This window comes from Gadus macrocephalus, chromosome 15 (genome assembly GCF_031168955.1).
Source record: "Gadus macrocephalus chromosome 15, ASM3116895v1".
Lineage (NCBI taxonomy): Eukaryota > Metazoa > Chordata > Actinopteri > Gadiformes > Gadidae > Gadus > Gadus macrocephalus.
This window is the reverse complement of record NC_082396.1, coordinates 18,184,057-18,211,556: the sequence shown is the minus strand read 5'-3', so window position 1 is coordinate 18,211,556 and position 27,500 is coordinate 18,184,057. Positions and strand designations below refer to the sequence as shown.

Below are 27,500 nucleotides of genomic sequence, written 5' to 3'. Positions count from 1 at the left end.
CCACCTCGGAGGTCTGGGGCCTCCAGGTCATGGAGGCTGATGTGCACACAACTGTGCTCACTGTGGGCCCCATGTACCCCCATGTGCTCCTCAGGGCGGTCCTGCCCAGAGCCAGACACAGCCATGACCCCTGTTCCTCCTTCCACTTCGCCGGCGGTGAGACGACCCGCCAAATAATCTGAGGTGGCGTTCAGGTCACTCAACCGAGGCAGTCACGGCGAATCACGTTTACTCCTCTCCTGGCACCTACTTCCATGCCCCGTAATTAAAACTCTGCTCGATTTGTGTTTAGCTATTCGTACAGGTTGGTACTTGGTATACGTATGGGTAAACGGTATCAGGTAACATATGGCATACTGATACTGTTGATTTATTGTCTAAAATAAGATACATTTTATTCGTCCTTGGAAGCCATGACATACATCAATGACAATATGGACAATAACCATGAGGGAGATATCTCAAAGAAGAACCAGGTTTTTAGCCATGATGAATACCTTTCACAACTTTCTGACAGCTACATTTGCATGACTTTTACACCAAACATTGTAGTGTGTGAATTAGAATGAAAAGTATAATAAGAAAGTTATGTTGCAAGTGGTTGATTTTTTGAAAAATGTTTCCATGTAAATGACTTGGTTATTGCCACGGTAAAAGTAGTAAGTTGGTTTCAAAGAACTGAATGTGAAAAGCAACTGCAGCTGCTCCACAGCTGTCCATGTCCTCAATCCATCCCCTGTCCCCGTCATATCCCCCGACTCACACAAACACACACGCACACACACACACACACACACACACACACACACACACACACACACACACACACACACACACACACACACACACACACACACACACACACACACACACACACACACACACACACAGACACACAGACAACCCATCTCCAAACACAATCACATGCGCACCCACATAAACACACACACATGCACGCAGACACACACACATACACAGGAGGCCTCTGGGTAGTAAATCAGCTAGCCGCTTGGTGGAGTAGGCTTCCCTGCCTCAGTGTGTGCAGGGTGAGGCGTGACTCAGGGTTCCCCCCGCCCAACCGGGGCCGGACTCAGATCATGTTTCAAGCCATTAGCATCCAAGCTCAGCCTGCGGAGGAAGGATGAGGAGCGATGGGTGAGGGGGGGGGGGGGTTGATGGGGGTCTGGGGGGGTTGGGGGCAGGAAGGAGAGGGGCCATCCATCACTCCATGGCGCCTCCGTACTCTTACTCTCTCACCCGCCCCTCCCTCCTCTCTCCTCCTCCTCCATCCCTATCCCTCCTTCTCCTCCCTCATTCCTCCCTCCTCCTCCCTACTCTCTAACACCTCCTCCTTCTCCGTCCCTCCTCCCTCCTCACTTCTCTCCTGCATCATTCCCCCTTCCTCCCTACCCATAGTGAGATGGAGGTGGAAGCCTGGCCACGCCCAAGTAGAGACACACTGAGAGACAGTGAGGGAGAGACAGTGAGCAAGAGACAGTGAGAGAGGAAGAGAAATGGAGAGAAAGATGAGAGTGGGAGAAAGAGAGGGGAGAGAGAGAGAGAGAGAGAGAGGGAGACACAGAGAGGGTTTAGAGGAAGATGATTGAATGACAGATAGACAGAGAGCAAGTGCTTGAGAGAGCGATAGAGAGGCGAGGTAATGTGACAGAGGGAGAGATTAAAAGACAGGGAATGGGAGCGAGAGGGCGGCTGAGAGAGTGATGGAGAGACAGAACGAGAGGTGCAATAGAGAGAAAAAGGGAGGGAGAGAGGGTTTCTCTAGCGGATATTAAACAATTAAAACCCTTGTGACAGCTTCATCTTGTCAAGCGGGAAGGGGTGTGGGCAGGGGGGAGAAAAATACTAAAAATAACTAGAATAGAAAACAGAAGAAAGGAAGCTTGGGGGGGGGGTGACACTGCAGAGCCTGTGAAGGGATAGGAATCCACAGTCAGACATAATGGGATGAAACAAGCACCTCTAGGAACATATTAACACACAGCAGAAGGGATGTAACAGGAGTGTGAAATTTGGGAGAGACAGAGATTGAGAAAGAGAGAGAGAGAGAGAGAGAGAGAGAGAGAGAGAGAGAGAGAGAGAGAGAGAGGGAGAGGGAGAGGGAGAGTGAGAGGGAGAGAGAGAGAGAGAGAGAGAGAGAGAGAGAGAGAGAGAGAGAGAGAGAGAGAGAGAGAAAGGTCTACTCAGCACATGATGCTTTTCCAAATGACTACTGATCCGACTGCGTTGCTGAGGGCGCGGCAAACAGAGCAATCCATGGTTAAAGGAGCAGCGGGGCCCACTGAGGCAAGGGTACCCCGCCGCCCCCCCCCCCCCCCCCCCCATCCCTCTCTCCTCCTTAACCAACCAACCAACCAACGCCTGTCACATTTGTTGTTAGCATGTTGTTCAATTCTCAAAGTGGGTAAACGACGCACACACACGCTTAAAACGCTCGTTCCTTTAGACAGGTTCACAATTTCACATTGTAAATTGTCGTATTTTAAACATTGCAAACGCTCTTAACAATTTGCCAAATAATTATGTAGAAGGGATTTGCAGCGACAGGTTGTTAATGATCCGTGGGCAGCTGCAGCCCACACGCAGGACCAGTGTAAACACGTGACAAGTGGAACCCAAAGCATTTATCTACTTAAAGAGCCTCTCTTTGAAACGCAAACACCAGAAGTACATAAATGAATACATTACATTTTGCTGTAAAAAATACCAATGAATACATGAATCATGCTATAAAAAAAGACATTGACTGTAGCGTATGATACATTTGCAGTCCACTGGTAAATCCAACTAGATTCATTTTCTCAATGACCTAGATAAATCCACAGCAGGATGAGCGACCAACCAGAAGACGATTACATCACATTAAACCTCCATTTTTAGATAATCTTATCTAACACCGGCGTACATTAAAAAAGCGTACACAGAGAACAACCTCAAATAGCTCCTAATAAACTCTTTGGGAAGACTCCTTAATCCTATGCTGGCAGCTTAAAGCTTCTTCAAGCAGTTTGAAGGCAATAGAGGCTTGGAAGCAGCAGCGTCCATTAGTTCCATTGCGTCTTATAGCGGCTGGATCTGTATATTAAAACCTTAAAGTAAGATAAATTATCCAACCCAAAGACTCTCCTTCATATGTTCTGGTGGTTTTAAAATGCATTAAGGGCTCTACAGTGTCGCCATTTCACTCACATATGCCGGTGAAATTAGGTAATTTCGTTTTTCAAGGGTAAATCTTTTGGTACCTGTGTTCTCTGGTTCTTTTCTTTCTCTTCAGGCAATGCAAATTCAGTTTTCCTTTTCTATTTAGTTTACTCTCCCTGCAATGGAAACTCAGATCGGGTAAACAATGCTCATGGAATGAGGCAAGACTGAATAGTATGTTGCCGTCCAATTAAGGAGGCAAAGAATAAGCAGACCAAGCAACCAAGGCTTCCTGTAGAGATCAGAGATAAATGTGATCCGTCTCGGTGAAGGCTCATCCACATGGCAACCGATCTGTTCGGTGTACACCTAAACACCACAGAGGATGGAAAGCCACAAGCAAATATTTGGATGTTGATGGGGCAGCGAGAATTGGACTTCATGCAAATCACGTGTGCATAAGCACAGATTGCATGCATGGAATCACACAGACAAACAAATAAACACACACACTCTCACACAAACACACACATTGGTTTCAAGATTTCCAAGATAACATTTGCTCAGTCAAACAGACATACAAACAAACAAACCCAATCAAGAATCCAAATCGCAGGGACATAGCCCAGGAGAGCCACGTTATTACGCTGATATAAATCAGCTTAAATCTCTGGAACTTTTTTATTTATTCACAGAGCTTTACGGAAAAATGAGGCTCACCATAAGGTATGGCTCACTCTGATTTCCATCACAGTGGAGCAATATCTAGCCCTGACTGATCCGAGCTAGCGTGCCAAAACCATACATCAACGCACCTATGGCTTACAATCCTCAGAATAATTATATGAGTGAGAATATCTTTGAGTGAGATAACTATGGAGTTAGAATCATGCCAAAACCCCGCACACACGCAAAACGTGTTTTGCTCACGCATAACGATTCACACGCACACAAAACGTGTTTTACTCACGCACAATGATTCACACACACGCTCAGTGTGGTTTGCAAATACAAAACATCATTCACAAACTAATGCATTTTGCTTCAGAAACAAATACAGTATGTTTTACACAAAAAATCCTTCAAGTACACAAAACAATTCTACAAGTACGGAACACGAAAGCTGCGCGTGGATCGGAATGCATTTGCGCACGGATCGGAATGCATTTGCGCACGGATCAGCAAGGCGGAAAATTAGTGCCAAAAGTCACGTGACAAATAAATGTCCTGCGATTCACAATACAAAACAGCAGGTGGCGCTGTTGAGTCAGTTTAAGGCCGCCAGGACGATCTTTTTTTCTCCCCAAAATCTTTATTTGATGCCGGCCAACCGTGTGTGGATTCTATGGAAAGCCAAGAAGGCCACTAACTGGCCCTAGAATGGCGCGGTAAAAGTGCTAAACCGTACGGAAACCGTACGGAATCTGTGCGGTTTGGCAGGAACAACGCCACCTGTTGTTGTGTAGTGTGAATCACAGGACATTTGTTTGTCACGTGACTTTTGGCACAAATTTTCCGCCTTGCTGATCCGTGCGCAAATGCATTCCGATCCACGCGCAGCTTTCGTGTTCCGTACTTGTAGAATTGTTTTGTGTACTTGAAGGATTTTTTGTGTAAAACATACTGTATTTGTTTCTGAAGCAACATGCATTAGTTTGTGAATGATGTTTTGTATTTGCAAACCACATTGAGCGTGTGTGTGAATCATTGTGCGTGAGTAAAACACGTTTTGTGTGCGTGTGAATCGTTATACGTGAGCAAAACACGTTTTGCGTGTGTGCGGGGTTTTGGCATGATTCTTACTCCATAGATAACTACAGCGAGGGGAACATGGGAGGGAGAGCTACAGCTAGGGTAGGTAGCATGAGAGGGAGAGCTACGGCTAGGGTAGGTAGCATGAGAGGGAGAGCTACGGCTAGGGTAGGTAGCATGGGCGTGTCTATGTTTCCCGGGTCCTATGTTACCCGGGTCCAATGTTCCCCTCTTTGTATGAGACTGGGGAACAAAGGACCCTTTTTTAAAAAAAGGGTCCTATGTTCCCCGCTTTTCGCAAAAAGGGTCCTATGTTCCCCGATATGTATGTGACCGGGGAACATAGGACCCTTTTTAAAAAAAAAAGGGGTTCTATGTTCCCCGGTCTGTTACTTTTTCCAACATTACTGCCAAATTCCGGCCGAGATAACTACCATTGCATGTCTTTACCTTTTGTGGAAGAGGGAGAGACGTCGGAGAACCTGACGCAGTCTATTCATACGCCGGTAAACAAACCCGAGAAGCCCAATCCCTACGAGAGCTCCCCGCGCTACGGCCATCCGGAGGCGCACAGAGCTTTTGGCCGTGATATTATTATACAATTATATTATATTATATATTATATTATATAAAGAGCTCCAGGAGTCGCAAACGGCAACAATCATTTTCTCCTCCATGCTGCAGTTCACCCCGGACTGCACTGCACTGAGTTGGCCGGTTGAACGCTGATTGGCTGTTACGTTACACATGTCACTCAGTGGCCACGCTGTTGAACGCCGATTGGCTGTCATCAGGCGAATGTCGCGTCAAAGTTTAAATATTTTTAAAGATTGATAGATTGCGGGGAACATAGGACCCTTTTCCCAGAAAAGGGTCCTATGTTCCCCGCTTTTCCCAAAAAGGGTCCTATGCTCCCCGGTATGTATGGCTACAGGGGAACATAGGACCCTTTTTGGGAAAAACGGGGAAAATAGGACCTTTAAAAAAAAAAAAAGGGATAGGGATGACCCCCATGGGGGAGGGAACTACAGCTAGGGTAGGTAGCATGGGAGGGGGAACTACAGCTAGGGTAGGTAGCGTTGGAGGGGGGCTACAGCTAGAGTAGGTAGCATGGGAGGGAGAGCTACAGCTAGGGTAGGTAGCATGGGAGGGGGAGCTACAGCTAGGGTAGGTAGCATGGGAGGGGGAGCTACAGCTAGGGTAGGTAGCATGGGAGGGGGAGCTACAGCTAGGGTAGGTAGCATGGGAGGGGGAGCTACAGCTAGGGTAGGTAGCGTTGGAGGGGGTGCTAAAGCTAAGGTCTCGTGGGAGGCAGAGAGGCCTTTCTATAAAGGTTAATGTGTGTTTGAATCTCCGTGGCTTGGGTGGTATCTTAATCTGGGGAATGGGGAAGGGAGAGGGGGGAGAGGTTTCCGGAAGCAAGATGACACTTGCCCTTGTTATTAATTGGTGGAAAAACGGGGAGGGAGGGAGGGAGGGAGAAAGGGAGGGAAGGAGGGAGGAATTTGCAAAGAAGGAAAGAAGGGCTATAATGCAAAATAGTAGTGACATAACATAGTCACGTGATGATGTGTGCAAATAAGTTCATTGGGCGGGAAATGCATCAATCAGATCCTTCCTCTACAGTGGAGCTGTAGATGGGCGTCGCCTTTGAATGTAATGAGGCATCCAGACAACAAGTCACCCCTCACCAAAACACCAGAGAAACAAACATAACATGACATCAACATCTGCTTGAACAGAAGAGTGTTAGAGACATTAAAGGCTTCTGACATTTATGTGACGTTCTGGATTAGAAAGAAGAAAAGTATCCGAGATCCCGGCAATTATGAAGCTAACACTGTACTTTATTCATTAGGTTGAGTAGATGTGGCATCATCTCTACCCCGGCGCAGTGCTACCCACCACGGTGCGCTGAATACGAGCGCTAACTACTTCAATCTGTGTTTGAATGGGCTCTGATGCGGAGTGCTCTTTCCGTAAACATGAGTCACAGCATGTGTAGTCTGCTGTGCTCCCGGTGCTACATAATGCAATGCATGTCCAGAGTGTGCAGAAGGGATACTACACAACGAGTGCATGGTATCTTACAGGCACAAGGATGCTTGTGTTATCGGTTTAGATCGGGGGTTATCTCTGGCACAGAACAAGAGTAGCACCTTGTCCAATACGATTGGCCTGTCCTAGGACATCAGGCCAGACATGTGCAAAGTAGGTCTGGGCAATATTCAGTGTTATCGTTTATCGTCTTTGATCTAAAGATGTCCACTCATGATGATCCCCGGTGTTATAGTCTGAATTGATTACGATGAGAAGATGAAAATTTAAAGTGACCAAAAAATGAGGTTTGATATGTCGGAGAGAAAGGAAAAGTACTTGTAGTCCGGAACTTTACCTTAAATACCACAGGAGTGTAATGTAATGAGCCTCAATAAGACTTTTTGGATGGTATTTTGAAGTCGTATCATGATATTTATTAATATTGTGTAAAAATCCCTGAGACCACCGTGATAATAAAACTTTCGATGTCACCAAGCCCAAACACAAAAAGGGTTCTGGAGATAATAAAATGGTGGATTAATCAGATAATGTGTGTACTTTTGAAGTCAGGATAGAAACGTAGGCCTAAAGGCCGAAAAGCCCAGAATGTATTAGCGTTTGAGGACAGGGTGGCAGATGTTGCGCTTGACACGGAGGGCAGAGAGTGAGGAGAGTTTGAGGGGTCAGAGGCTGGGTCACCAAAGCCTGAGGCCCAGATGAGAGAAGGAGGAATTCTGGAGGGTTATGTTAGAACAAATGCATGGTGCCAGAGAGATAATGAGAGAGACATGTCGGGAAAGAAAGAAAAAAACAAAAAATATAGATGGAGGAGGGAGAGTGAGAAAGTCAGAGACAGAGAGAGAGAGAGAAACAGAGACAGAGAAGGAGAGAGACGGGTCAGCAGTAAAGTCCAAATCACATTAATCCCATTGAAATATTGGCTCAGTGGATGTTAATGGCCTCACGGTATAATGTGACTTCCCTGTTGGAGGAGACAATGGGTTCAATTGAAGAACTAGATCAAACCTGACCATTGTTTCTTGTCCACGTTTATCTAAATGACGACCTTTGTCAAATTTTGGGGGGAAATTGACTTTTTGCTATGTGGTATGATTAGGATTAGCAAACTAAAATGAACATGATCCCGCACTTACACAGTTAGACACACACACAAAGACACACACACACACACACACACACACACACACACACACACACACACACACACACACACACACACACACACACACACACACACATCGGGGAAACAAATTATACACATATCCCAGAAAGAAAGGGAGTTACAGAGAGACCGGAAATAGAGAGAGAGAGAGAGAGAGAGAGCGAGAGAGAGAGAGAGAGAGAGAGAGAGAGAGAGAGAGAGAGAGAGAGAGAGCGAGAGAGAGAGAGAGAGACCGAGACCGAGGCCGAGGCCGAGACCGAGAAAGAATGAGGGAGAGATAACAGCACAGTAAATAAAGCCCTCCTGTCAAACCTCTATTGATATATTCCCTACAAAATGGTCACAGTATTTATGTAACGGGTGCATATATAATCACAGACTACAGCATTTACATTATTCAAAATTTGGAAAAAACTGCCACACGTAATCACCTTTGGCGGGTCCATTGAACGAACACAGAGTCCTCTGTCATTCTTCTCCTTAAGCTGCAGACACCATCATGAGTATATAGGGTAGCATGTGTATGCTGTGGCAACCCGGCCTGGGCCAATTAAAGATATTGAGAGCACCTGAGGAACAAGTGGAGAAGCAGGGCTTAAATAGCCCGCTTCTCCACTCATTCGGGGCTCTCCCAGCCTTAGAGCTCCAGCACGGAGAGACCGGTCCTCGTGGGTGACGGGATTCCACCCACGAAGGAGGGGACCGTTGATTCCTCAAGGTTTACGTTATTTGTGTTTTAGAGAGACTTTTATGTTCTGTAATTAAACATGCCCTTTTTTGGCTTTTCCGAACTAAATGGTGTCCTGTTTGGGAGGAGTTGGTTGGCTCAACGTGGCGGGTTGCCACATATGGTGGAGGATGCGGGCAACTCGACCGAGCTACGGGCCATTTTGGGTGGGAGCGCCCACCTCAAGCCACCCCCAAACCGGAGCCGACGCAGCCGGAGCCGACGCAGCAGAGACGACGCCGCCAGAGACGACGCCGCCAGAGACGAAACGCCGCCAGAGACGACGCCGCCAGAGACGACGCAGCCCGAGACGAGGCTGCGGGAGACGAGGCCGCGGGAGACGAGGCCGCGGGAGACGAGGCCGCGGGAGACGAGGTCGCGGGAGACGAGGTCGCGGGAGACGAGACTGCGGGAGACTAGGCCGCGAAACAAGCCACGCCGGCAGCAGAAGCAGCCATGCTGCGCGCCGGACCGCTGCCACCTCCGAAAGGCCACCCGAGGCTTCAGCAAAGGGTGGAGGAGTGTGGCAACCCGGCCTGGGCCAATTAAAGATATTGAGAGCACCTGAGGAACAAGTGGAGAAGCAGGGCTTAAATAGCCCGCTTCTCCACTCATTCGGGGCTCTCCCAGCCTTAGAGCTCCAGCACGGAGAGACCGGTCCTCGTGGGTGACGGGATTCCACCCACGAAGGAGGGGACCGTTGATTCCTCAAGGTTTACGTTATTTGTGTTTTAGAGAGACTTTTATGTTCTGTAATTAAACATGCCCTTTTTTGGCTTTTCCGAACTAAATGGTGTCCTGTTTGGGAGGAGTTGGTTGGCTCAACGTGGCGGGTTGCCACATATGGTGGAGAATGCAGGCAACCCGACCGAGCTACGGACCATCTTTTAAGTAAACGCCGACTTCCAATGGAGGCAATCCGACCACGCAACTGTTTTTCAGTGGACGCCAGAACCCCGATGCAGAGCCCCAACAGAGCTGAAGCTGCCACCCAGAGAGAAAATGAACTCCAACTCCTCCGAGAGGCGGTCCAACGGCTCGAGCAGGGGCCCACGTTTAACATGCAGATCCAGGAAAGGCCCGAGGAGAAGTGCACCCTGAACAGGGAGATCCAGGACCTCAAGGACATGCTGGAGGTTAAGGAGCGGAGGGTCAATGACCTACAGAACGGGATGGAGAACCTGCAGGAACAGCTTCGGGACAAGGAGAAGCAGATGGGCAGCCTGAAAGGGAGGATCAAGTCGCTGCAGGCGGACACCTCCAACAAAGACAGCGCCCTCACCAGGTTGGTGGAATCCGTCGCTGAGAAGGAGCATTTCATCCAGCGGCTGACGGAACAAAGGTTCCAGGATGACCAGGAGAAAGGTGAGGAGCTGGTGGCCAGCAGGACTATGCTGGAGAAGATGAGGGTGGAGCACAAGATGGCCCTGGAGGAGACTGCCGCCGGACACGAGGCCCAAAGCATGGACTGGTTCCGGGAGAGGGAGGCACTGAAGGCCCAGCTGTTGGGTTTGAAGAAGGAGCTGGAAGAGAATCGGCAGGTCGCCCAACAGCTGAGCTTCAACGTCGGTCCCCAGCCCCAGCCGATTGAGACTCGTCCGGACAGATGGGGAACAGCGCCACCTGGACGGGCAGCCCAGCCGAGGCGACGCGTCCGAGAGGTGGAGAGGCGGGATCGCATCCGTCAGTTCCAAGAGAGGGAGGAACGGGAGCACCTGATCCGCAAGAGGAACTGGCTGGAGGTGGAGAAGCGGCGTCTGTACGCTGACTGCATGGAGATGCAGTTCCTGGAGCGTGAGCGGCAGCGCATCCGGTTTGAGCGCCGGCGTGAGTGGTACGGGATCCAGCGGGAGCGGGTCAAGCTGTGCCGGCAGCCGGAGCAGCTACGCTTCGGGCAGGACTACCGCTCCGGCAAGCGGTCCTACAGGTTCCAGGGGGGACACTGGCCGGGGCGGACCAACGCCAACACCCTATCCAGCCTCGACGCGGGTTGCTGGTCAGTCAGAGGTGCCCCGGGCCTTCATCAAAGGGTGGAGGAGTGTGGCAACCCGTCTCTGGCACAGCGGCCCTGGAGGCCAAGGGGGCAGGTTGTGGAGGCGGTGTACCACAGATTTCCGATAGATGGCACCAGTAAGAACATCGGGGCCAATCATTGAGATGCGGAGCACCTGAGGAGCAGGTGGGAAGCATGCTTTAAAAAGCATGCTTCCACACTCATTCAGGGCTCTCCTGGTTCGCGTGTGCGGAGAGACCAGTCTTGTGGGTGATGTGCTTCCACCCGGAGGAAAAAGACTTGATTCCTCCAAAGCTGGGTTTTGTTTGCTCAGTTTGATATATGATTTAATAAAAGTGCCATTTTGGCTTGAAGTAAGCTTCAGTTCGTGTGCTGATTGGAAGGAGGCGGCTCATTCACCAAGCCGGGTTGCCACAATGCACAAAGTGTGTAAAATGTGGTGTCAGGGTCGTATTTAAAAGCCTGTGAGTGCGGGCGTTTGATGTCTTGTCTCTAATTGATAATGGTTAATGTATGATATAGACAAGCGTCAATGCATATTATGCGTGTACAGTGGATGTAGGGTGCCCCTCCAGTATAGAGCGCTAATGGGCGAACAGTGCCACCTAAATGACAGCCATGTACGATTCATGGTTCATTGGTCTCGCTCAGTTCAACTCAGATCTGGCCGAGAGCGAGAGCGAGAGAGAGCGAGAGAGAGCGAGAGAGAGCGAGAGAGAGAGAGAGAGAGAGGGGGAGAGAGGGGGAGAGAGGGGGAGAGATGTAGAAAGTGTTCCCCTATTATAAGATATAGAATAGGAGAACTATACGAAAGATGCATTTTGTAATATCCAATGCATTGATTTTGATAATTAAAATGATACAGCAATCATGCACTTCATTCTCAGCGGTCTGAGATGTCGGTGCTCAGAGCTCTCATTTAAATAAAAGTAATTATCCCCATCAACCTGAAATATAAATCAGCCATTCACAAGCCATTGGCTGTTTGATTCAAATTTGATGGTTACAAAATCCACTGTTGAGGGAGACAATTCCAAATCATATTATTTTATTAAAAAACAGTCAAATATAACTTCCTTAGGCACTAAGATAATTTAAAGTCCCTCTTCATATCACTGTTTGAACCATTTTTATCGATCCTACTGATTAGAATGTATAATAGTTAGATAGATGTAACATATATTAAAGCAAGTATAAATTGTGTTCAAATGGAGTAGATCTCATTTATATTCCATCCCAAGGCAAAACAAAGTCTAATTCATGAACTGAGTGTTTTTATACTGGCCACTATCTTTCAATCAGTCCGAGAACATTGCTACGTGATCTAAATTATGTAAATATGAAATCGTAATTAAGTATTGCTGTAGCATAGTCAAAAATACCTACAACTATACTTTCATCACGCAGCATCTGTTGGGAGCATTCATTGGTTTTAGCAACAACATTGGTCTCAAATCTCTCATGTGAGAATCTCCTGCTTTAACTGGTAATTATAAAACACTCTGTTCTCTGAAGTTCAAGCTCAACGGCTCCCATGCTAGGTCACACCTCCAGCCACCATGGCTGTGGTTTGACCGGTGGCTATGGCTAATCACAATCTGATCCTATTTGAGTGTAGCACTCAGCACATGTTGCATGTTGCTCATTAGTGAAATAGAGAGGCCGACTCTTATGTTCTCCATGTTGTCTCCCGTGACAGCTCCTGTCTGTCCATCTCAGATTATGTTCTCAAGCTTCAAAGCCACAGCCACTCTCTAAGCCTCTGTGTGTTTGTGTGTGTTTGTGTGTGTGTGTGTGTGTGTGTGTGTGTGTGTGTGTGTGTGTGTGTGTGTGTGTGTGTGTGTGTGTGTGTGTGCGTGTGTGTGTGTGTGTGTGTGCGTGTGTGTTTGTTGGTGTGTGTGTGTGCGTGTGTGTGTGTACATTTATGTGCCTGCAGAGAAAAATCATTGAATATATGTGTGACAGGGTGAGTTGGACGTTGAGAATTCACGGGTGAGACAGAGAGAAAGAAAGAGAGAGAGAGAATCACTCAAGGTTGACAGGTGGTGGGCAGTGTGTTGACAGCCCTTAGAGCTGAAGTGTTCATCTAAAGCACCCATCTCTGACCAATGCAACATTTAGCCTATGCTTAATAATGCGTGTGTGTATGTGTGTGTGTGTGTATGTGTCTGCTTGTATGCGCTTGTGCGAGTGCATTTGCATGTTAGAAAATGTGACTACGGGTTGATATATATTTCAGAATCATGTTCGATTGTATCCATGCACCACAACGCACACACACCCACCCACACCCACCCACACACCCACACACACACACACACACACACACACACACACACACACACACACACACACACACACACACACACACACACACACATTGTCAACTGTGGACACAGCTGCACCCAGAAATTATATATCTAAATAATAACCCACCTGTGCAGGTGTAGCCATTGCATACTAAAATGGCTACTGAACAAAACTGATCGTGTTTGACTTGCAAACTTGCTAAGACATCGTTGACGATGTTAACACCCCCCCCCCCCCCCCTCTCTCTTTTCCTCCCATTTCTACAAAAAGGGCATCACGTGCACGCCATCCATCACTCACTACTAAATCAACCCCCCGCTTGCTGCAATGTAAATGTAAATGAACTGAGTGGAGGCTCGGAGGATGGAGGATGGCGGCATGGCGGCAAGGCAGCAAGGCGGCAAGGCAGCAAGGCGGCAAGGGACTCATCGCTGATAGATGCATGGGAAGAACCCCCCCCCCTTCTTCCTCTCTTCCCCCAGGCTCTAAGCCTCTTCTTTTTAATCCAATTCACTTCCTGCTTCCTCCTGGCATTTCTTCCACATTCTTCCGTATTGTATTCTAATCTGACGGCTTTTCTGAGCATTTCCTTTTCGATCCCCGTTTTTCCCACTCTGCCCTCTGATCATTCCCTATGTACGGACAAAAGACAGCAATATGGATGCTATATGATAAAATATCATACTGGGATTATTGAAAGTAATATAACGATATAACAATGGCTCTGAATACAACGAGAAATGGATAGTGCTGGAGTGAGAGAGAGAGAGACAGAGAGACACACACACACACACACACACACACACACACACACACACACACACACACACACACACACACACACACACACACACACACACACACACTCACACGCAGGGTTGGTAGACCAAGTGGAGATCAGGTGGCCCTTTGCCATTGGATGGTGCTTCTCTGTCCTTATGTACACAGTTCTGTCCGCCCATGCTTTCCTGGCCTATGGCACCATGCTATGCAGTAGCCTTAATCACATGTACAACAGTGGGCGCACAGTACAACCTCCACTGAAATGGAGGCAATATGGTGACACAGTACAAAAATAAAAAAGCGCTTTGACAATCTGGGAAAATAATAAATCTCCCTTTAGCTTTTGCATAAAAAACGTGTCTATCTCTCGGTTGTCTTTTGTGATTTGGATTGATGAGTGGAGAAGTTCACATTGCAATTTGATTTGTTGTGCATTCTTTTTTTTCTTCCACTCTCCTCATTAGTCAGTCTCCTTCAGCCTTCTCCGGTCACACTCAGCCTATCACACTTCCTCCCAGTGTGGTCACTAGGGACACACAGGAAGTGGAAGGGGCAGGGGGCCAGACACCTGCCCCTGCTAGAAATCTCTTGTTCCCGACCTGTCTGTCTATCGCTCTCTCTCTCTCTCACTCTCTCTTTCACAGTCTCTTTGCATTACACACACAAACATTGCAATGAAACTCGGAGTCGCAAATAGAACTAGAGAGATAGAGATAGAAATATTGAGAGAGACAAAGACTTTATGAGACATCTGCCAGAATGATAAGTAGTGGGGGTAAGAGAGAGAGAGAATGATTTTAAAAAAAGCTGGACAGATAGATGGATAACAATGAGAGGAATTTTTAAATGTCTGTCTGTGTCTCTCCCTGTGCTGCTGAAGGCATTCAAAACAAGACTAGGACACAGAATAACATGTTTACATGTGGTCTAAGAGACTCTTATCTATATCAGTATCCCTTCTTCCCTCACTGATTGAAACCAATGTGCATTTTAACTTCCGATTGTAAAAAAACAAAAAACTAAAATATCCTCAAGTCATACAAAATAATAAGATAAACCCCACATTCCACACCTCATATTCCATACCCAAAAACCTGGTTGAGTTTGTCGGTCGGCCAATCTCCATGCTGCCCAGACAGAGCTCTTAAATAAACTGAAGGATCCATGCTAGTCTTTTGTCAGGTAACTAGCAGACTGTCTTCTCTGCCATTCTGCGTCTTCTCCCCCCACCCTTCCCGGATTCCTCCCCATGCACAGCTTGTGCTGTATTATATATTTATTCTTCCATCTTTTTGGGTTTCTTTACTGTCGGCGCCAAGGCCTCCAACAGCTATGCTAGCCCCTCACTGCCTCCCATAGAGGGAGAGTGAGCGACAGAGGGAGAGAGAGAGAGAGAGAGTGAGAGAAAGAGACAGAGATAGAGAGAGAGAGAGAGAGAGAGAGAGAGAGAGAGAGAGAGAGAGAGAGAGAGAGAGAGAGAGAGAGAGAGAGAGACTGGCAGTAGCACTGATCTTTGAAGCTAAAAATAGCGTCAGGCTGCAAGAATGCGGCGAGTGCTAGAATAATCAGAATTCACGAATGGCCACGCACACATACATGTGCAGGCTCACGGGTGCTACCCTGCTAAACTGCTGAGTTGCTTAAGACCGGGACACAATCACACCGTGGATCAATAAATCATGCAGGGGGTGGGCTGTGTGGAATGGAACGACTGGAGGTAGACGTCCATGAAGTTTTGTGGGGAAGTGGCCACATGCAAGAAGGTCTGTGCACGGCCACTTCGCACACAAACACACACACTTCTACACAAGTAAATGAAGTTATCACAGTATCCGCAGCTAATTGTCTGGGAGGATCTCTCACATCTCAAAAAATAATGTAGAAATTATTGACCAGTAGATGCCAAAAGCTCTGGCTGCTGCTGCGCATTAAGCCTCAGCCACACAAGGATTTACAACCGCCAAACATCACCTTGTTGAAGTCCTATCTATGGATTGGAACAATCCATAGATAGGACAATGAGCTGAGGCTACATTCAAACATAGTCAAACATAGCTTCAACCACTCTGGCTGAGTTGAGCGTCAAAGGGAATGGCATTCTCTATTGGGCTACGAAGCTATCATTTTAGCTTTATACAGCTTTGACAGCTTTGATTATAGAGTCATACATGGAATAAGGCACAATGCTTTGCATTTAGTATAAGATGATGCATCTATATACCGCCCCCCCCCCCCCCCCCCCCTTTATAGTTTTCAAGGTACCGATTTTGGCACAACTATTCTGTGCGACGACGGTGACCACTTAAAGTCTAGGGGCCCTATCTTGCATCCGGCGCAATTTACTTTCTCACTGGCGCATGTGTCGTTGCTAGTTTGCAACTGGCGCAGAGCTTTCTTTTCCCTCCTGCGCCACACGTCGGTACATTATGGAATGATCTTGCGCCCCAAGTGGGCGGTTCGGCAAAAGGAGGAGACGTGTTCTGGCGGAAACGTTCCCTGGTGCAATTTTGCAGTTTCAGAAATCACTTGAGCCAAAAACCAGGAAATACCTGGTTTAAAGTCAGTGGCACTTTGTTCAGATGCTATTTTAAGGGCGCATGCATAATGTTGCTTGTGCACCTCGCGCATACACGTTGCTTCTCTACCTAGCCACACATTCTTCGTAAATTATTTGGGAAAGAACAGCTGATACAGCGGGAATAAGTTGTACTTTAAATCAATGCATCTGCAAACACCGTACAGCAAACATATATTTTCTTGACACAGACATCGTGTACATGCCCATAACCTTTAGGATTGATGAGTATTTGATCGTGGGAAAAAAATATTTTACCGCGAGTGAGTGTTAAAAAGGATGAATGAATGTGGGTGCGCGTGTGTGCGTCCATCTGTTTAAACACACGCAAACTAAACAAGTAACGCATAATACAGTCCATGACAATGTATATTAACGGGGGGACACATGCATATTAGGAACACAAGTCGATAACGATAATGCATACAATACTGATAAGAAACGATGTTTATAATGTATTGCGCATATCATTCAATACAACCACAGTTACGGCATATCATATGTGTGTTAAGTTTTCTTTGCCGAAATTTATTTGAGGACTCCATTTGAAGTTTGAAATTCACGTGCATCTGTGTCATCGGAGACTGCAGACGCACTGTCAAAATATCAACTCGTCAGATTCAAATGCGTTCATGGCTCTTAAAGGGGATGGGAGCTGGCACTCTCATTGGTTTATTGCACGTTACACCCAAACCACACCTACGGGTAATTAGGCTACTTCAGACCAACCCTTTTTGGATTTGCGCCAGGCGCAAGAGTCATTTTTGTGCCGGTAAACTAGCGACATCGCCATAGAACCGCCAACAAAGCTACTTGCGCTTGGCGCTTCTCACTTGTGTTTCACACCGTTAAAATAGGGCCCTAGGTGTTTTTTCTCACAAAAAGAAGGATTCTCACACAGCCCAATTCTTGTGTGCCCTTTGCCTTCTATCATTGTTTAACAAACCAGCGACGACGGATTGTGTCTAATGCCGACAATGAAGCAGTGCCGTTGTTTTTGATGCAAAACTTTCTGCACTATAGATACATTTGCATTGTATTCATATGTATTCCGCCTCAAAAGGTATCCATTCCCGTAAAAAGGGTATTAAGTGGACAGTCAAATTAAATCAGATGGAATATATATAATATAAATCAACTGACCTTGGGGGAGGTGAAATGGGGGGGGGGGGGGGCAAGGGTAAGATAGATGGAGAGAGGAGGGGGGAGTGGACTGAGCAATGGAAAACAAGATTGAGGTTGATTCATAGAGCCTTGTCAATGTAATATATTACATTCTCCACAGAATTGTCCCTGATCTGAAATGCAGGACTTGATAGTTATCACTGGAGCCCAAGGTTAAATAATCCCTGTCTGAGCATAACTATATCCTTACCAATAGCTCTGTCTACAGACTCACACACACTCAGGCAAACACCAGACATATAATATCTGTTAAGCTCAAGATAATATTTCCGAAGAAAAATGTATGTCGCTATTTGTCATATCAATATTTAACAATCTCAGTATTTCATAAAAAGAGGGAAAATGGTGTCAGTTGCCTCAAGTGTCCAAACTAAGATGGCTACATAATCATATTGTATCATCGTAGATATCATATTGCATCTTCTTTGCATGAGGTCTTAAATACACTTGATTCAATGAGATTCCACGTTAGATTTAGCTTAAGAGACATTCAGGTCATGCCATGATGTCAGTAGTCACCTTGACATACCTCAGCACTACATTGTGTCTCTTGTATCTGTATCCTCTACATTGAAGCGGATCCACCGTCTAAGACAGATTCCGTATTAACTTATAGTATTGCCCTGTTTCTCGTTGTCCATTACCCCAGGCAAAAGGAAGAGCATCATCTGTTCCAAGGATTGTGTTCCCCTATAGGTCGTCTTCTCAGACGCTAGTCAATACTCTTGGCCCTTCGCCCTGCTCACTTTGTATTGAAGGTGATTCATTTTAGCACAAAGGATGATGTGACGGCTCTGATGTTCCAGTATTGGTATTGGTAGGATGGAAAGTAGGGGGGCCAAAACCAAATAATGTGTTATTCATTTAATGCAAATGTGAACATTCTGCAGCACGGATGACCACCTTCTATCGGACTAATATCTTTGTGCATTCTGGCGGGCCGTTGTTGCCGTGTGTATTCCCTTGTTGATATCCAGTGGAGATGTATCTAGAGAATGGATACCTTTGCTCGGTTTCTTGAGTTCACCAGACGGCCGGAGATTACTGCACTCATTTGTCAGGCAGCACGAAACGCCCACACCCTAACCGGGAAGTAGTGGAAGAGTAATAAGCTGCTATGGACAAGCTATTGTGGTGGGAAGAGAAGCTGGCTGACATTTGGTGCTTACTGGTGTTAAAGGGGGTTGGGGCTGGTGTTCAATGAGGATTACCACCTGTCTGCTGACCTCACTCTCCCTTGATGACTGAGACTGAAACGTGAATTTCCTTGCATGTTCTCTAATGCATCATTAGTGTGAGTGGTCTGGCCTCTGGGTTTTCCCTGATGTTACTAAACTTCCCGTGAAATATCTTTCCAATAATCTCCCAATAAATTAGCTTTTGGATGGTCATTCATTCAAAGGCACCCTCATTGAGGGAAAGGAAGGTGGAGAGATATTTCTCATCTGACACAAGAGAAATTATTTCAGTTGGCCTTTCTAAATGATGGCGAAAGAAATGCCAGAGAAAAGGTCAGAGAAAAGAGAAAATAAATTACAGAGGATAAATCCTCCACTGACACCTTTCAAACAAGTCATCCTGTGGTTGATGTGTAAACGTGTGGCCTTTTTTTGTCTACCTGCATCCATAGGTCCATTGTGTACCTGCGGCACTGGAGATAAACACACCAAAAGCTACCTAGTATCAGCCTTTTTCCCCTTAAAGTACCCTCCTGGCTGCTGGCTTGGCTAAAGCTGCACCCAATGTATCTAATCAAGTCTTTGCAAAAGGCAACGCCATTAATAACAGACACTTCTTGGCAAGAGGCAAGGCGTACCTTCTTTATACTTCATCATCATTTGGATTAAAGTGATATAAGTGAGATAGAGAGCAAGAGGACTAAAGGGGAAAAGGTAAGGGAGGGAGGTAGGGGCTTACATCCATTGTAGATATGGACTGCTGCACCTTGGAATGAAATCCCTGAAATAATGTTGGAATCCTATTCTAAAGAGAAAGTAAGGTGGCCCGGCTTAGAGATCGACTTGTCTGGTCTTAACCTCTTCTTTGAGAAAGATAGTAAACTCTCAAACCCCATTTGATAAAAATACATTTCCCCAAGTTTTGAGGGGTGATGTGAAGGGATAGGCTAATTCGAAGGTGTATTTAATTATTTACATGTTCTTTTGCATATTAAATCATGTTTCTATTTCTCACCATGAATATTTCAAGACAGCTTCCCTCTGTTTCATCGGATTGAATCAAAGTGACACACAAAGCTTTATTCTGATGGCATATTTTCCCCTCTGATGCTCTGGCTTTTTTGTGGCTTCCCATGCTCTTAGTCTTCAGTTCTATCCTTTCTACAGTTCCTTTCACTCCAAAAGTTCAAACAATACAGCAAACGATGTGACATGTGCAAAATTCTGTCAACAGTACTGTGTTCGTTCACAGCACTGCACATACAGTCGATTCAGATTCCCCCACCCAGTTAGCATTAAGAACCAAGATGGCCGCCCAGGGAATGAGGCACTTTGAGGAATTAAATCTCCTGTGAGTTTACATATATTGTCACTCAAATCCAATTGATGTGAATAGCATGCACAATTATTTTTACATGTTCAAATAAAGCCATTAAGGAGAGTAATGTACCAATCAAATTCTTTGTGGAAATTGTAGTTTTGTCAGGTAAAGCAAAGAATCAAACAGGAGTCATATTAAAGGAAATGCCTTGAAAAAAAACATCTTCTTACAATACAAGATGTTCCCGGCTGCTGTGATGGCCCTACCAATTAACCTTAATATGGAAAATAAAGGGTCACAGGTATTTGATTGCCTGATGCACGATCAACTACTAAAAAACCCGATGTATATATATATATATATATATATATATATATATATTAGGGCTGTAACGATACGCGTATCAAACCGAAAATCGCGATACTCAAAGCCACGAACCTGTCTCGCGGTGTGATCCTGTCTCTATTGTTTTGTGTGATTTGACTGGCAGTTTGTCTGCTTATAGGTCGTAATGAAGCGGCCACCGATTATTGACAGGATGGGTACTTTATTCTACCGGACTCGTTCGCTTCTTCACTAGACACACGCGCTACCGCTCGCTCTCCTCGCTCGTCCACTCACTCGCTGACGTCACTCACACACGCATACGCACACTGCCATTCTCCCGCACACACATATGCTACTCGTAACACTATGCCTCGTTATTGCGACGTTCATGTTTTTCCTCATCTATTGAAAGTTAGGCTATTAAACATGTTGCATTCTATACGGCCTGATTATGTCATTATTTAAGCTACATAGCCTAATAAGAAGCGCTAATAAGGATATTTGAATAAACCAACCAAACAGTTAAAGGGGCCCTATTATGCCTACCAGCAAAAAGCATCCTCCAACTGCAATCTTTAGTTATTTCTTTATTAATTTAGCTATACTTTAATAGTATTCTTTCGGTTCAAATCTGTTCAGTGTTCCAAATTATTTGTTATTAAATGTTACATTAAGATAATTGGTATTTAAGTGTTGTTTAAATAAAATGCTTTTTAAATTTAAAAGAATCGTGGGATGTATCGAACCGTGGGTCAAAAATCGTGATACAAACCGAATCGTGAATTTGTGTATCGTTACAGCCCTAATATATATATATATATATATATATATATATATATATATATATATATATATATATATATATACATATATATATATACATATATACATATATATATATATATATATATATATATATATATATATATATATATATATATATATATATATATATTAATAAAAAATAGCATGCAGGCTGCTTTTAAGGGCCATGGTTGCTCTATGGATCAAACGATTGGTTATAATTACAATCATTACAGTTTCTCCCTTTGTAGGCCTATGAGTCAAGCATCAAGCCCACATGTGTGGAACAGAAAAAACGAGAACTCACTGAGATGCGATATCTTACGTCCTATTTTCTACCATTTCTCCACCGTGGCCACAGGCAGTAATCCCACAACCTGCGTCAGAAGGGTGGAAGTGATTTTAGCCTCCACTCCTACATAATGCCACAGCTGGTTCACTCACGTTTACCTGCTTAGGCTATAGAGTTGAAGTCACCGTAGGCAGAGGCAGAGAGAGCATTATGAAGGCCTGTGTAGGCCCTGCCCACACCCTCTGACAGGCTCTAGCCACCCAGGACGTAGGGAGGGGCCCCAAGGGCAGACACCTGTCAGGGACAGACCCAAGCGTCCCCGCTCCCTCCTCCCCTCTCCTTCTCCACATCCCTCTCCCTCTCTCCCTTCTCCCTGTCTCTCCCTCTCTTGCTCCCTCTCCCTCTCCCCCCTCTCTCTGTCTCTCTCTCTGTCTCTCTCTCTCTCTCTCTCTCTCTCTCTCTCTCTCTCTCTCTCTCTCTCTCTCTCTCTCTGCCTTATATATTTATTAATTCCTGTCAGTAAGAGTTCATTGGGAAATTAAATATTCACACTAATTTCCTAACTACAAACCTATTCATATCTGTCATACTTTAGAGATGTAAGATATACTATTAGCTATATAGTACTTACAAACAACATGAGTATTAATATATTATTGTTTGAATGTTGATTTCAGAAACAGAAACTAATGTAAATGAGACGCAACAAATTCCTTTCCTATTGCTAATATTTCCTACTACCTTGAGAATCATAAAAAATAGGAGCAAATGTAGGAATTGGGCTGGGGGGAGCAATTTCAGTCCTCCTCAGTGATGATAATAATCATTATAAGCAACAATTAGTTTTTTTATAATTTGTCATTTCATGTGCCTTTACTTTTACTAGACTAAAGCCAGAACAAGCAATCAGACACATTCCATCACTCAGGCATCACACCACAATATCAGCACAATCAAACACTGCTGATCGATTTCTGATGTGTCACTACTAAACCAGTGTGCAGACTTAACATGAGTAACCTATTCCTACTGAAAAGATCGCTGATACTTTGCATGCTAGTCCACTGGCTTGCATAAATGGCCCATCGCTAAATCTCCACTCTGAGCCAGGACCAAAAAAATGCCAATCCTAATACCTTTTAATCATGATAGGGCTATGCTTTTTGGATAATTGTGTGCAAAAAAATGCGTGTGCATATTCCCTGACACTTAACGTATTACCAATGCCCTTCTCAATGATTTTAAACTGCTGCTCTGGTTGCCTTTAAAGCCCTCTTCCCCTCAATCGACGTGCAAATCAAGCATTGAGGATTGCAACGTTGCACAATTGAAAAGCAATCGGGCTAAACTAGTACAGGGGACAGATGCTAAGCTTTTAGTTTCACTGTTTAACTTCCACTATTGAGGTTTCAAAAGCCCATTGACTTTATTCTCTCACAGCAGTGAAATTGGTTCCATCTAAGATACTGTTTTAAGAACAAATACAACAACAGCGATCATAACATGATCTTGATGACTGGAAACTCCTGTATCAAAGTGAAGCACATTTAGTCCTTAGATTGTAGCTGGTTTCTATTTAAGAACCTGCTGCAGTAGTACTTGGGTTTCAGGCAATGCAGGCATCACTGTTTTTATCTAATCGAGATGCTCTTGCAATTTCAGATTCACAACTAGATACTTGACTTGGTGCAAGAGAACATGCTACCATAAAGTGTCCCTTCAGCGTTGTATGCCAGTCCGTGCATGGCGTGTCAATGATAGGCAGACTAAAATAATTCATTGGCTTTCAAAGTGGATTCACTAGCTTCCATGGCACCTGCCTTAACTAGACACAAATCCAGTGCCTCAGCATACAGACAAGGAGCAGGCTCATGCCATTCCAGCAGAGATTGAGCTTGCTACAGGACCAAGGATAATGTACACAGACCCCACTATTTGTAAATAAAAGCATCAACTGACACACTCATCGTTGCCAGGTTCAGTGATTATACAAGGGGAACCTACCATTAGAGGTAGTTGTGTGAAGGTGAGGTTTAAGAGGCTTTTATTGTGAATGTGTCAACATTAACCAAACTGAACCTTTTTGACTGTAGAATCAATATCAATTCTGACTGTCAATGCTACAAGCCTAAGATAACAGTTTAAATGAAAACAGTGTTTGTTCAATACCATACATTGACGTAAAACAATACTAAATATGTTGCCCCCCACTCCCCCCCTGTAAGTAGCAAGATTCCTTTCATACGATCGGCACTGCCTGTTCAGTAATACAGCAGAACCCATCCAAATGTAATGGGTTGTTAATTGGAAAATTATGGCTTTTTCAATTCAAACAAGCATCTCGGAAGAAGAACGAGGCGTGGAAATGCGCTTGCGTTGGGAGAGATGAAGGGTGTTTAGAATTATCGAGCACGTCGTCTTCCCTCTGAGGTAGGACTTTTTCCCAATTGTGCCAAAAGGACTGACATTTTCGCAGGGATATCCATCACAGAGACTTAATGTTTTTTCTTGAGTACGAGCGGGCTTGAGCAATGGGCTGCTTTTTAAATGGTTAATTAATAAATGAATGGATGATGATGATAAATGTCTTTAATTTTTTCGCGCTGGTGATGAAACTACACACCATTTTCCGAAACCAGTATCCAATTATCAAAGGGCATATTCCCCGGGCCTCTGATGTAATCTGGGAGCATTCTCATTAAGTGGAACCCACTACCTGTGCACTGCCAACAAAGAGGGATAAGGACCACTAGAGAAAAATCTGACATTGTTTATTGATAATTTAATGTATGGTTTATTTCCTCAAAATCTCTAATCCTAATAAAAATATAACCATGGTTAGTGACTACGGCACTAGCCTAAGCCTAATGTTGCTTAAGAGTCCATTTAAAAAAATGTCAGTAGCATAAACCTGGAAGGAAATGTTGTGCAATGCTCATCAGTAAATGTACCAGTGTTCCTCCGATTACTGTATTAAATATGGTAATGTTTACCATATTACATTACCATGCAAACAAGAATTGCTCAATGTCTCATGAACCCTGCTTTTATGATGGCCTTCAAATGTGTTGCTTGGAAAACAATGTCACAGTACTCTATAGAAGTGGTACGGCTTTGATTTTCCTCATGTGTTTTGTGTGCGTGCACAGCTGTATGTAACTATGGTTATCGTTTCAAAGTCAACACCAACCAACTACACTGACAGGAAGTGTGATCATTTCAGGTAAAGCTTACATACATCACCATATTGAGACGCAAAAGTCACTCAACTACAAGCTCAGAAACTACAAACACTTCAGGGAGAGAATAGGTGTGGGGGTAGTGGGAAATATTTTTTTCCCAGTCTTAACGGAAAGGCTCACAGGCATAAGCACAGATCTGATTGATTACTGCAAGAAAATCCCCCTGGCGCTAATCGATAGCATGTGGTGATGCCACTAGGGAAGTCAAGGACGGAAGAGATGAGCAAGAAGAGAGAGAGAGAGAGAGAGAGATGGTAAACAGAGATTCTTGTGTTTTCCAATGCAATAACCTCTTGGCTAGTGACTACAGCTAATTCATTTTATGTAAGATATTGGATTAATTGTCAAAGTATATCGAAAAATATACTTTGAGAGAACGAAGCCTGAGAGGTCAATTGTATTTTCAGAAGTGCATTAGGTCCATGAAGAGCTGTGTGCTACATAAGGTCTGGCTTTTCAGAAGTGTCTCCTAAAGGAATGCGGTGATGAGTTGGCTGGATCAGGTCGACACTAAGAGGAGATGGAGATGAGCCATCTGTGTTCAGAGGAAGATGATTAACTTCACCTATAGCACACATGCAGTCTTGCCAAGCCAATCAATTATATTGTGCACCTGTTTGATCATGTTTACCTCTGCATGAGGAAATAAAAAAAACTGAAACCCAATTAGGGTGACTTCATTCTTCATGCCTAATATTTGTTAGGCCAGTTAATTGTTTCTCCAAAACAAACAAATACACCAACGAGCATACAATAGTTTTATCAAAATGTGCCAATGAAAAAAAAAAGACTTGTATCTTAGCACATGCGTTCTTCTTGCTTAACTGTCTAACCAAATGAACCGCAAGTCTTACCAAAGCACCAGGGCTTCTTTTGAGGCTCATTGGTCACCAATGTTACATCCACGTTCCTCCCACTCATCCTCATGCCATCATCATTTCCATTTCCATAGCACCAACCAAGTGACCACATGAAACCTCCCAGCATCACACCAGCACACGTACATGACATGCTCCTCCACTAGGAGGGTCACAACACTTTTTGGATGGCGGCGTTATCGATGGACTCACGTGTTTTGCGATGGCCGTGCATCCGTCCCGCAGGCGTGGTGGAGACCCTCTGGGTGGTGGTCTTCTCCTGCGTCCACATCTGGGTGGAGTCATTGAGCACGGTGGGGTTGGACAAGGAGGAACTGGCTGTGGTTTCCCCCACGGTGGTCGTGGCTTTGGAGGTGGCGGGGCCCGCCCCCATGATGGGGGGCCCGCGCTCGTTGCGGCTGCCCGGGATCCGGGGGGTTACCTGACTACCTGAAGCTCCGCCTCGTTGCGGGTTCATGGTGGTGGTGGGGAGGGAGTGAGTCCGGTCTCTTGCCACCGAGACAGTCCTAGACTCAGGGTTCCCTCCGCCCACGGCCGAAGCGGCGGTGGTGGTGGTGGTCTCAGGGATTTTGGGAATCCCGCTGGGCTTGGACAGGAAAATGGGATCCTGGCCGATTCTGTTAGCATCCACCAGGTCTGTCGGCACGTAATCCCGCACGGTTCCCACCACGATCCACTTCAGCAGCATCAGGCTCAAACCCAGGCCGATGAATCCGATGAGCAGTGGGACCACACAGAGCCACGTCTGCTGGCGGGGCCAAAGGGTGCACCCGCCACAGCGTAGCGGCCCCTGGTCCTGGCCCTGGCCCTCCCCATGGCCCGAGGCTCCGGCGGGGCCCTCGGGCTCCTCCAGGATCACCGCCCCGGACACGGCAGCACCCGAACACTCGCTCATCCTCCCTTGTCGTTCTTTACGGCTCATTCACAGCTGGCCCTGTGATGGGCGTGCATGGCATGTGCTGGGAAGGTACTTGACACGGCTAAACGTGGAGAATAGGGGGGCCCCGAGATGGGTGCAATGAAGGAAGGGGGGAGGGGTTGGAGATGAAGGGGGGGGGGGGGGGGTGCACAGAAAAAGCTGTAGTTCAAGGACAGAGAGAGGTGGGGAGGGAAGGGGGCAAACGCGACAGACGTGCATTCACAGACACTCACTCGCGCACACACGCAAACGCACACACTTGCAGTCAGAAACACACAGTGGGCGATGGAAAAGCTGCCGATGAATAGATGGATAGAACCCCTATTTAGTCCACTTTTAGTGCCCTGCAGGTCCAGATGTCCAATTTTAAGTAAACACACAAGCAAGCAATTCCCTATCCAACTTTGACTGAGCACCAAAATGCAACGCAGGAGATATTGAAGGAATTCAAATGAGGTTCTTACGGGTAAGAAAAAAAGAGAGAGAGAGCATTGAGAAGGATGGCACAGACCTGCATCCGTGCAAATGATAAAAGTGTCGCATCAAGATGTCCAAACGGTGTATCCGTATCAGTATAGTCAGGCTTAAGAGTCGAATTTGTATCCGATATGTATCCCGTGCGTAGGTCACCTACCCGTGTGGTGGGACGTTTTCTGGTTAATTGCACAAGGTAGTAAAACTTGCAGGGTGGGTCCTGTTCGCCTCCCTCTTCGCCCGACGCTCGGTCTCTCCACCCTGCGGCTGTTCTGATACCTTGAGCCCAGCCCGTCCTCCCTGTACGCCACCTATCTCTGCCCTAACCCAGACAGAG

At 45.8% G+C, this 27,500-nt stretch overlaps 1 protein-coding gene across 2 annotated transcripts in view; it reads right to left on the bottom strand.

The window, feature by feature from the left end:
• The window catches only part of LOC132473496 (pro-neuregulin-3, membrane-bound isoform), a 253,382-nt gene that overhangs the window by 224,668 nt on the left and 1,214 nt on the right, over positions 1-27,500 (bottom strand). For both annotated transcript variants that reach the window (XM_060073661.1, XM_060073660.1), the window contains exon 1: positions 25,963-27,500. This exon is cut by the window's right edge. In XM_060073661.1, the coding sequence (XP_059929644.1) occupies positions 25,963-26,692 (730 nt within the window). In that variant the 5' untranslated portion in view covers positions 26,693-27,500. The remainder of the gene's footprint in view (positions 1-25,962) is intronic.